Source organism: Garra rufa, chromosome 17 (assembly GCF_049309525.1).
Source record: "Garra rufa chromosome 17, GarRuf1.0, whole genome shotgun sequence".
Classification (NCBI taxonomy): Eukaryota; Metazoa; Chordata; class Actinopteri; order Cypriniformes; family Cyprinidae; genus Garra; species Garra rufa.
This window is the reverse complement of record NC_133377.1, coordinates 44,021,985-44,034,354: the sequence shown is the minus strand read 5'-3', so window position 1 is coordinate 44,034,354 and position 12,370 is coordinate 44,021,985. Positions and strand designations below refer to the sequence as shown.

The window sequence follows — 12,370 nt, the reverse complement described above, 5'->3', positions numbered from 1 at the left end:
ACACACACATCTGGATCAGATATGTGTTTATTATAGGAAAAACCCTGTATGTGTTTGACTGGAAATCGGTCGAGGCTCATTCTGATTCTTCTTATGTACAGTGTCGAGAATAAACTGAATTATGCAGCTCAATCTTCAAATATGTGACCCTGAACCACAAAACCAGTCATAAGGGTCTTTTTTTTTTTTTAATTGGGATAAATAATATTTCCACTGATGTATGGTTTGTTAGGACAGGACAATATTTGAAAATCTAGAATCTGAGGATGCAAAAAATAATAATATTGAGAAAATTGTCTTTGAAGTTGTCCAAATGAAGTTCTTAGCAATGCATATTACTAATCAAAAATTAAGTTTTGATATTTACACTAAAAAAATGACTATTACTGTGTTTTTGTCTTGTTTGCCAGCTCAGATATCTAAACATGCTTAAATCAAGATACATTTACTTGAGAAACAAAATGACACAAGATAAGGTCTTGTTTTGTGCAAATTGAGCAAATAAAACAAGAAAAGGCCACTCATTTTCTATATGGGTTCAGGTCAGCAAACTTGGTTGGCCATATCAGAAGCTTGGTGACCCGTTTTTGTTTTGGATCATTGTCCTGTTGGAGGATCCATTATACTATCTCTAGCAGGGATAGATAGTTGTTTTTTTTTATCTGTTGGTATTTGTTACTTGTTGACTGGAAATCAGTTGAAACTCATTCTGATTCATCCTTTTATGTCAAGAATAAACTGGATTATGCAGCTCAGTCTTCAAATATGTGACCCTGGACCACAAAACCAGTCATAATGGTCATTTCTGAAATTGAGGTAAATAAGCTTTCCATTAGGATAGGACAATATTTGGCTGAGATACAACTATTTGAAAATCTAGAATCTGAGGGTGCAAAAAAATCTAAATATTGAGAAAATCGCCTTTAAAGTTGTCCAAATGAAGTTCTTAGCAATGAATAATTCTAATTAGCAATTAAGTTTTTATATAATTATGGTAATTTACGAAATATCTTCATGGAACATGATATCATTTTAAACATGCTTAAATCACGATACATTTACTTAACCCTCATGTGGTGTTCAAAATCCTATTACACCTACGGTGTTCCCAGTCAAAAATGACAGGCCTATAAAAAATAGCTTATAAATCCCTCATTTAACCACATTTTCACCCAATCTTGGATTCAATCTTTTTGTCAACTTGTTTTCTGTCAATTAGGACTGGTTTTATATTTCTATTTGCATCTAATTAATTGTGGGCCTCATTTATCTGAGAGTACGCATCTCATTTTTTAAGTAAAAAAAAAAAAATCATTATTTTTGAATAATTTTGGAAATATTAAAAAAATATGAAAAAATATTGGTTCACAGTTCCAAAACAAAATGTCATAATATTTTGTCTGGAAGGTGTGATGAAACAAGAGAGTGTGTGTGTGTGTGTGTGTGTGTGTGTGTGTGTGTGTGTGTGTGTGTGTGTGTGTGTGTGTGTGTGTGTGTGTGTGTGTGTGTGTGTGTGTGTGTGTGTGTGTGTGTGTGTGTGTGTGTGTGTATCCATGCATGCACATGTCCAATGGCTCTATGTCTGCAAGCACACATATACATATGTGAACATGATAAACATGCTCCTGACAACTAAATTTTTCTCTAATTTTCAGTCTCCCCCATTCACTTTCAATGACCAGGAGCTCGGATAAATGACTCCTACAATTAAACCGTTTGAAAATGAAATACAAAACCAGTCCTAATTGAAAGAAAACAAGTTGATAAAAAGATTGAATACAATTTTGGGTGATAATATAGCATAACAAGTGATTTATAAGCTATTTTGTGTAGGCCTGTCATTTTTGACCGGGAACACCACAAGTGTGACTCTGTGTCATTTTGTACAAAATAAAAGCATTTCAAAAGAAATTTCCTGGTTAAACATTAAAGTAGACTAGTGTGATCAACAGTGCAATTTATTTTCATATTTTTCTCAATATTGCCCAAATTATTAACAAATAATGCTTTTTTCACTCAAAAACTGAGGTGCATAAGCTCGGATAAATGACTCCTACAATTAAACTGTTTGAAAATTGAATACAAAACCAGTCCTAATTGAAAGAAAACAAGTTGATAAAAAGATTGAATCCAATTTTTGGGGATAATATATATTCAAGTATAACGAGGGATTCATAAGCTATTTTGTGTAGGCTTGTCATTTTTGACCGGGAACACCATAGGTGTAACAAGGTGGAAAAAAAACAACAACAAATAAAATGTGGACAAGTTGTTATAGTCTCTGTGAACAAAGTCACTAAGTTTCAGTTCAATGCGATAACATTAACTGGTATTTTCAGGAAAAAGAAAATCTTCTCCAGTCAAAAATGACATGAACACCACATGAGGGTTAAGAAGCAAAATGTTTTGTGCGAAATTGTTTTGAAATTGAGCAATTGAAACAAGAAAAGTCAAGAAAAGGCCACTCATTTTTCTAGGCTGTCAAAAATAGTTAAGATTAGTAGTTATATTACGACCAAGACAGCTCATCTGTTCCTGCATGCAGTGATTTTGTCCCGTATTTCACATTGTATCACAGTGCGGTCTCAAACTAGTGATTCTTTAAGTAGAAAAATTGAAATGCTGTATAATCGGGCACTGTTTGTCATATTTGAAAGATATGGCATATGCTTAATTTTACGAATTCTTTGATCACGTTTACCAAGGGTATGAATAATTTTGAGAATCGACGACTTTAATTTTGTCATGTGACGTGACTTCCGGTGTCGGTTCAGTGGCAAGATGGCGGCGGGCGGCAGCGGCGGCGATGAAGCGTTTCAGACCTTCTACACAGAGGTTAGACTGAAACAACAACACACACACTTACACACACACTCATATATGAACAGAAGCGAGTGGAGACAAACACAGGAGAGGCGGCGAACAAACGCGGGCTGTGTGTCAAACCCACTGAGCCCTACATAGACAACACTATCAGCCACTGCATCTGATCAGAGCACTCTTCTGTCGTCAGTTATGATCGTCTGCTCCTGTGTTTTCATCGTGACAGTATTTTCAGAGCCTTTCGTGTCACTATGCACAGATCAGTGTGATCACAGGAATGAATGAGTGTGCTTCTCATGATAATAATGTGTCTGTGCTCAACTAATCAGAGCATTAGAGAGATTTCTGGAGGATCATGTGACACTGAAGACTGCAGCAGTGATGCTGAGAATGTAGTTTTGATCATAGATGTTCACAGCTGTTGAAATGGCTGGAATATTTCCTAATTTTGACTGTATTGTTGATATATGTGTTGTGCAGGTGAAGCAGATCGAGAAGAGAGACTCGGTTTTAACCTCCAAACAGCAGATCGACCGGTTACTGCGACCAGGATCTTCATACTTCAATCTCAACCCGTTTGAGGTCAGTTTGTGTTGTTATTTGTTGAATCTCACAGCTGACTGATGCACAGCTACATCAGGATTGTGTGTGTTGTCGGTTTACTGTAGTAGTCAGTGTTACACACATTGTTTGCATTATATGCCCACTGCTGTTTTGCTATTTTATAGATGTAAAAACTATTCAGTTCAGTTGTTCGTAAATGCTACAGTTGTAATCTGAAAACAGTTTAAGCTTGTTTCCACCACTGAATAAAAAAAATGGGGAAAAAAAGGCAATTGCATCTTTTTGTCTCACAAAATTTTTTTTCTCAGAATTGCGAGATACAAAGTCACATTTCTGACTTTTTATTAATAATATAAAAATAAAACACTATATACACTATAAACAACATAAAATATTAATATAAACAATTTTGTCATTGTACTGCTTTATTTTTGGAGGAATAATAAAGAATCCATGGTTTATTACTGTTAAAATCACCTTAAAGTTGTCCAGATGAAGTTCTTAGCGATGCATATTACTAATCAAAAAGTACATTTTGATATATTTACGGTAAGAAAAATATCTTTATGCAAAATGATCTTTACTTCATATCCTAGTGGGTCATTCTGTGTCAAATCAACCAAATTTTAAAAAACGTCCCCAGGTCAAATTTCAGATTTTGCTCATATTTATTCTGAGGAAAGATAGACATGTATAGTGATGAAAGGCAAAATATTAAATGTTATAGATGAATATTTACTGAGTAATCCACTGTTTTGTAGAGGGGGGTCAAAATGGTAATTTTCAGCAAATATTTCATAATTTTTAGCTCAATTTTGATATAAACTAGGGCTGGGGAGATGGCAAAAATATTTTTATTTTTTCAGAAATTTCATGATTTTATCTCAATTCTTTGTCAGGTTGGTTTTACTATTTTGCAAGTTGTCCGAGCAGCACAGACAAACTCATTTCCCTGTTTTAAAACCAAAGCCTTACAAGGTATCAAAATATAACATAAAAATAATGGTAGATGTTTATGCCAAAGTGAGCAAAGATAACTTTTTTATTTTTATTTTTTTATTTAAAAATAAGAACAAAGATACACATTACAAATAAACGTATTACAAATAAAACACAAGTGCTTTATTCTTCAGGTACAGTAGGTGTGTTTATCAGTAGCGTTCAAGAACTTAAATGAACAAATGTGACCCTGGAGCACAAAACCAGTCTTAAGTCGCTGGGGTATATTTGTAGCAATAGCCAAAAATACATAGTATGGGTCAAAATTTTTTATTTTTATTTTATGCCAAAAATCATTAGGAAATTAAGTAAAGTTCATGTTTCATGAAGATTTTTTGTAAAATTCCTACTGTAAACATATCAAAATGTAATTTTTGATTAGTAATATGCATTGTTAAGAACTTAATTTGGACAACTTTAAAGGCGATTTTCTCAGTCTTTTGATTTTTTTGCATCCTCAGATTCCAGATTTTCAAATAGATGTATCTCAGCCAAATATTGTCCTATCCTAACAAACCAGACATCAATAGAAAGCTTATTTATTGAGCTTTCATATGATGTATAAACCTCAGTTTTGTAAAATTTAACCTTATGACTGGTTTTGTGGTCCAGGGTCACAAATATACAAATAAAACACTATATTCACTATAAACATCAAATATACATTGACTCTGAAGAACTTGTAATACAGTAGCTTTTGTACAGTCAAGAGCAGAGAGATTAGTTTAGTGATTGTGAATGAGTGTCCTGTGAGTGAATGTATGTGCTGTTGTACTGTATATTGAGGCACAAAACTACCATATATTTTCAAAAGCAGATTGTGGAGACATTTCAATTGTTCACGATCGAAAATCATCATATTGCACACTATTCTGAAAAGTGTCTGCTCCATACAGTCAGATTCACATAGACAATATAATAAAAGCACATATTTCACAATTTCACATATGAGTGAGTTTACCAGTTTGTTGTTCATTTATTTATACATTTATATGTACTTTGGTTTTTTCATTACAATTTACAAAGCCTGTTTCTGCTACACAGTTAAGAAAAGGTAATTGCAACTTTTAATCGCACAACTTTTTTTCCTCAGAATTGCATGATACAAACTTGCAATGCTGACTTATTTTCTCAGAATTGTGAGTTATAAAGTCAGTTTTGGGGGGGGAAGACAAATGTGACCCTGGACCACAAAACCAGTCGTAAGGTTAAATTTGACAAAACTGAGATTTATACATCATATGAAAGCTCAGTAAATAAGCTTTCCATTGATGTATAGTTTGTTAGGATAGGACAATATTTGGCTGAGATACATCTATTTGAAAATCTGGAATCTGAGGGTGCAAAAAAATCAAAATACTGAGAGAATCACCTTTAAAGTTGTCCAAATTAGGTTCTTAACAATGCATATTACTAATCAAAAATTACATTTTGATAGGTTTACAGTAGGAATTTTACATAAAATCCTCATGGAACATGAACTTTACTTAATTTCCTAATGATTTTTGACATTAAAGAAAATTCAATCATTTTGACCCATACAATGTATTTTTGGCTATTGCTGCAAATATACCCCAGCGACTTAAGACTGGTTTTGTGCTCCAGGGTCACAAATAATCTCAGAATTGCGAGTTTATATCTCAACATTCTGACTCAACAATTGTGTGTTATAAAGTCAGAACTGAGAGACATAAACTTGCAATTCTGAGGAAAAAAGTCTGAATTGTGAGTTCATATTCTGACTTTATAACCAGGGTGTCCGCAGGGTTGTAAAAGGTAGTAGAAATTAGCTCAAATTAAGGGCACTAAAAAGTAATAAACGTCATCTGACGAGGTATTACATTTCCGAGCCCATTTTTACATACATTTGTGTTAAGTGCAGACTTCTAAAATTTGCGTGGATTTCTTTATATGTTGAGAGTAGGACCTGAGCGATATCAAGTTGTAAATATGTTAAATAGTAAAAGAAGAGGCTTAATTATAATTTTAAGAAGTCTTAGATTTTGGGACAGAAAGACGAGAATGGCGATAGGGCTGGATTAAACTTCAAAAGGCAATGATGTCATTGAATAAATATGAACGCTGCACGTTTCAAAGTCAGATGTGTTTATATGAATGTGTCTGAAGGGAGCTGACTGTCCTCAGAAACGAGTCGTTCACATTTTCGTTTCATGCCTGATCAAACAGCAGTAATGCTGCTATTAAGCCGTTTCTAGGAAAACTGTAACATTCCAGCGCTACTAAAGCGCCTCCTGGTGACAGAGAATTAATTTGCACGTCTAAATAAATATAATACATTACATACTTGATTTATCCCTTTTAATGGTATAAAGGCTGAAATGCCATTGTATACGGTTTTTTTGTTTTTTGTGAAAACCTGTATCTGAACTGTAAATCATGTAATTTTATGGCTATATGTTACTGTACATCATCCAACCCCACTCATACTGTTCATTTGACTTCTGCAGCTCTTAAAAAGGGTCATAAAGTGCCTTAAATTGATATTTAAAAATTCTGCAGATACACTGTAAATAGTGAAAGAAAATTCATTCCTTGATATTTGTTGATATTTGTGTGTTGAAAATATTTTTGATTGACATTTAGACTCCTATCTGATTTTCTATTAGGGCTGGGCGATTAATCGAAAAATAATCGAAATCGACATTCAGAACCTATAATCGTTAAAATTTTTCCAGGAAGATTATTTCAATTACTTTCCCTTTAAAAAACACTAGCGCTCCGTTGCGTTATTCCGCCGACATGTCGATGGAGAGCTTAAACAGTATTTATACAGTAAAAAGTATTTACAGTAGCTATATATAAGGGTAATTTTATTTAGAGGAGATACTGCTTATTTTCTACTTTTAATATGAAAAACATTGAAAATTATTTATTTTGTTTCCAATAGTGCAAGTTATTTATTTTCACTAATTTAAGAAAAATGTGACTTTTCGTTTTAAGCAATGCTTGCTTTAATTTCAGTTGTTCAACACTGATGTTCAATTAATAATCATAGATCGTAGATAGTGTGTTTCCTTCAATTATTTTAAAATCAAGTAATGCACCCTTCATCCAAAAATCTCTCGCTTGTAATATGTGAACATATTTACTGTACAAAACTTGTCAGTGAACTATGAGGGCAAAAAAATAAATATTATATAAATATAATTAAATATAATTTTATTAATAAAATAATCGTTCATTAATCGTAATCGGGTTAAAATGTTCAATTAATCGAGATTTTGATTCTAAGCCAAATTGCCCAGCCCTATTTTCTATATTTATAAAAAATAATAATAATAATAATAATAATTATTATTATTTGGGCTAGTTAAAATAATTTTCGGGCTACCAAAATCTGAAGAGTACCTGCCCGAAGGGCTACCGGAGATTTAGAAATTTTGCGAGCCCTGAAGTCATGCTGTATCAGAAATAACATTTTATTTATAAATTGCAAATGTTTTTGTTTGATTCAAATTTTGACTATGCAACTAATGTTGTTCAGTGACTTTGTTGCTTGTTTTATTTTTTTGTCAAGCAATACCTTTTATGTAAAAGAAAGTTGGCCATAGAAATGAATAGTAACTATAGTTCAGAGATCAGTTCAAACTTTTCTGAAGTTAAAGTTTTAAAACAAAATCAGTTGTTCGCTGTATGTGTTTGCCTTTTGTTTTTGCAATTATGCTCAGAAAAAATATTTATCTGCCTCCAAATATAAAAGAGCTATCAGTTATTGTTATCGGCCAAAATTTACATATCGGTGCATCCCTAGTCATTTTACCAAGCAGCAACTTTGCCTTTTGTTAGTTCCCTTGGTTGTGTAAGTTGCATAAGTTTGTTTGATCGTTATTTGTCAAATGTTATATCCAGCATTTCAAAGGGGGATTTACATTGTAGCCTAAAGAGGAGGTTGTATAGGGAAGTGTGATATCAGAGAACCGATTGGCCTATGGCATATAGTTAATGAGATATTCTGTACTTTATTAATAAGGCTCTTTATTCTACTAAGGGCCAAATGAGTAGACATGTCAATTTACAGGCAGTGAAATCTGACACATAATTACAGTGTAAAGTTGTACTTTATTATTATCTGATTCTGGTTGCTTCCTCGTTTTATTTTTCAAGGCCCAAATTGAACCACTTGGAAATTTGGTTCAAATTTTGATGCGTAGCCGTTCATTCAAATGTCCAGCATTGTTATGCAATTGTTACTTTTTGACATTGATTAAAAACTATGGACAAAGGCCCATTGTGACATCTTGATTAATGCCTCTGCTTTACTTAAATGTATCAGCTTAGTTTATTTTAATAACACCTGTGCTTACTTTACGACCACCTCTTTTAGATTGCTCACACATCAGACTTACTGACTAATGATCTATGAAGAAGATGTCTGTCTTTATTTCTGTTCTTATATCTGTGGGCAGTTTTTGAGTCCAGTGTTGATGTTGAGTTATAATGACCTTGTTACATTGTGATGCGATATGTTATTCCATTTGGAAAGATATTTCATTAATGCCACTACAGTTGCAGCTTTAAGTCGCGCTGGTATTATTATTATTATTATTTTGAAGGTGTTAAAAAGCTAGTAAAAGGTATTCAACTTAAGAAGTTCTGTATATACCCTGATAACACACAATGGAGAGTTTATATCTCATATTTCTGAGAAAAAAAGTCAGACTTGCAAGATGTAAACTCGCAATTTTGAGAAATAAAGTTAGAATTGTGAGATAAAATGTCGCAATTAGCTTTTTTTTTATACAGTGGTGGAAACAGGTTTCCATAATATGGAGCCCATCACATTTTTAAATTTAGATTTTATTTTTAGATTTAATGCTTCAATGTTAATTTTAGTTATGGGTTTAGTAATTTTCTTGTATTTGTGTAATTTTGATTAGTTTTTGTGTTTGTCTACATAGTTTTTATTCATTTTGTTTCTGCTTTAATTTGTTATTTCAGTATGTCAATTTAAACTAAATGAGGAATGAAGAAAAATAAAATTATAACATTTATTTTATGTCAGATTACAAAAATGTTTATTTTATATATTTGGTGTTAACTATAATAACCCTCTCATGAATTTGGCATCTTGTTTTATTAATTCATGCGCGCTACAATGTAGTGGATGCATTAATAAACATTTGTTCCCTCATTTTAATAAAATCAAAACGATGGAATTAATCAGAACAACCCGGCCGTGATTTAATACAGTCAGAGGAACATGTTTGTAATAAATGTTTGTTGCGTGTCCTGTGCGGCTTCATGCGTCACTCTCTGGTTGTTAATAATAAAAGTTCTGTGTTTGATATAAACAAGTTTGTCATTGTAGTGCTTTATTTTTGGAGGAATAATAAAGAATCCAGGGTTTGTTACTGGCTATGAAAGTTTCCTCACTGCGGTGTCTCTCATACGTCACTAAAATTTTCATTGACACTTATACATAATTAAATAAAGCTGTTTAAATAAATGTTTAACTTTTTATATATTTACGGTAAGAAAAATATCTTTGAGGAACATGATCTTTACTTAATATCCTAGTGGGTCATTCTCTGTCAAATCAACCAGATTTCAAAAACTTCCCCGGCTTTTGATTTTGCTCATATTTATTCAGAGGAAAGATAGACATGTATAGTGACGAAAGCCAAAATATTAAATGTCATGGATAAATACGGAGTAATCCACTGTTTTGTAGAGATTCTGAGATTCAGAGTAGAGTTTCAGGGGGGTAAAATGACTTCAGAAAGACGGCAGCATCATAATGTTATTTGTACACAGAGATTGGTAGCTCTATTAGTAAGATCCAACATTTGGTTTACAACCACTGAAAATGGGTCACATTCAACAATCTGGACATGGAGCTTCATTGACATCCTCAATTTCCTGGGACCGAATGATGTAGGGCCTTAAAAATTTAGATTCTAAAAGAAAAGTTTATTAACAACTAGAATCTAAAATCATATTATGATATCTTTAATACTTCTTGAGTTATAGGCACCCAAACTTTGGAAAAAGATTATTTATGGCACTCAGACTGGTATGTTCAACGCAGTTGTCTTCACAGAAAGAAACGAGATACATCTCTAGTTTTAACATTATTTGTTCTTCAGACATTCCTCTTTAAAAGAAAAGTATCGTATCACATTTGGTTTTTGACCACTGAAAATGTGTACATTTTAACGTTTTACTCCTGAAGCCATATTGAAGTTCCAATATCTCTGGACCCGAATCTCTTAGAGCATTAAAAATAAAGATGCCAAAAGAAAAGTGTGTTAAGTCCCAACATCTAAAAGGACATTAAAATATCTTTAATACTTCTACAGTTGCGGGCATGTAAACTTTGGAGAAAAAACATGAAAAGTGTTGTTTCCCCATGTTTGAATGGTCACCATTGGCACATAATGCAACAAAGATTGCTAAAGTTAACAGATCTTACTAATAGAGCGACCAATCTCTGTGTACAAATAACATTATGATGCTGCCATCTTTCTGAAGTCATTTTTACCCCCCTGTAACTTGACTCTGAATCTAAGATTATAAACATTCATTTTGACCTCCCTCTACAAAATACTGGATTACTCAGGAAATATTCATCCATGACATTGAATATTTTGGCTTTCATCACTATACTGCCCTCCAAAGGCAAAGCGCAGTAACTACACATTTGGTCAAAATTGAGTTCAGGCTTAAAATGGACTTTGTGACAACGGTTTTGTCTTGTGGCAAAGTCTCCTGGTTCTATTTTGTCCCGTTTCAGAGAAACGAGAGTCTCAACGTGTTTGACTACCCGGCGTAAACATTTTAAAGGCATTTTTCTCAGTTTCAGTGTTGGCGTAGTTACTGCACTTTGCCTTTGGAGGGCAGTATACATGTCTATCTTTCTTCAACCTCTGGTTGAGTCGACACAGAATGACCCTAATGGTTTTTGGCATCAAAGAGAAATCAGTCATTTTGACCCAAACAATGTATTGTTGGCTATTGCTACAAATACACCTGTGCTACTTCAGACTGGTTTCGTGCTCCAGGGCCACATTTGCTGATGTGTTTGTGATTGGTTCAGGTTCTTCAGATTGATCCTGAAGCCACAGACGAGGAGCTGAAGAAGCGTTTCAGACAGGTATATCTCCATCTCTCGTGAGCGTGTGTGCGATTCAGAGTCCGAGTGTCTCACGTCCGTCTCTCTGTCCTCAGCTGTCCATCCTCGTCCATCCAGACAAGAACCAGGACGATGTGGATCGAGCCCAGCTGGCGTTTGAAGGTAAAGCGCAGCGTCTGTGATTGTTGTGAGGGTGTTTGGAGCGTCCCGTGGGGCTGATGTTGAGCGTGTGTTTGTGCAGCGGTCGATAAAGCCTATAAGATGCTGCTGGAGCCCGAGCACAAGAAGAAGGCGTTGGACGTGATCCACGCGGGGAAGGAGTACGTGGAGCACATGGTGAGACGCTCATGATCTCCAGACACACGTGTGTTTGTGCAGCGCTAGAGTCGGCACTCACTAAACCCCACACTGACCTTCATCTGACAGATGAGCCAGAAGAAGAAGCAGCTGAAGAAGGACGGGAAGCCCATCGACGTGGAGGAAGACGACCCGGAAATGGTACGTTCACGCCTCCACGCGTTTACATCATAAGACACTGATATCCTGCTGCGTGAAGCAAGATTGAATACAAACACTACAGGCAAAAGTTTGCTGTTTTGCTTCCATATCATGTCTCTTCTTTCAGACTAGTGGACAGAAAACATACAAAACACATTTAGGTTATTCTGCCCTCCAAAGGCAAAGCGCAGTAACTACACATTTAGTCAAAATTGAGTTAAGGCTTAAAACAGACTTTGTGACAACTGTTTTGTCTCCTGGTTAAATTGAGTCCTGTTTCAGAGAAATGAGAGTCTCAACATGTTTGACTAGCTGGAGTAAACATTTTAAAGGCATTTTTCTCAGTTTTAGTGTTGGCGTAGTTACTGCACTTTGCCTTTGGAGGGCAGTATT

The 12,370-nt window shown here is 34.3% G+C and overlaps 1 protein-coding gene across 1 annotated transcript in view; it reads left to right on the top strand.

Annotated features, from left to right (window-relative positions):
* Positions 1-2,716: 2,716 nt before the first annotated feature.
* The window catches only part of dnajc8 (DnaJ (Hsp40) homolog, subfamily C, member 8), a 12,519-nt gene continuing 2,865 nt past the window's right edge, over positions 2,717-12,370 (top strand). Inside the window, exons 1-6 of the mRNA XM_073822163.1 lie at positions 2,717-2,835; positions 3,304-3,405; positions 11,444-11,500; positions 11,575-11,641; positions 11,721-11,815; positions 11,906-11,977. Of these exons, the coding sequence (XP_073678264.1) occupies positions 2,782-2,835; positions 3,304-3,405; positions 11,444-11,500; positions 11,575-11,641; positions 11,721-11,815; positions 11,906-11,977 (447 nt within the window). The 5' untranslated portion in view covers positions 2,717-2,781. The remainder of the gene's footprint in view (positions 2,836-3,303; positions 3,406-11,443; positions 11,501-11,574; positions 11,642-11,720; positions 11,816-11,905; positions 11,978-12,370) is intronic.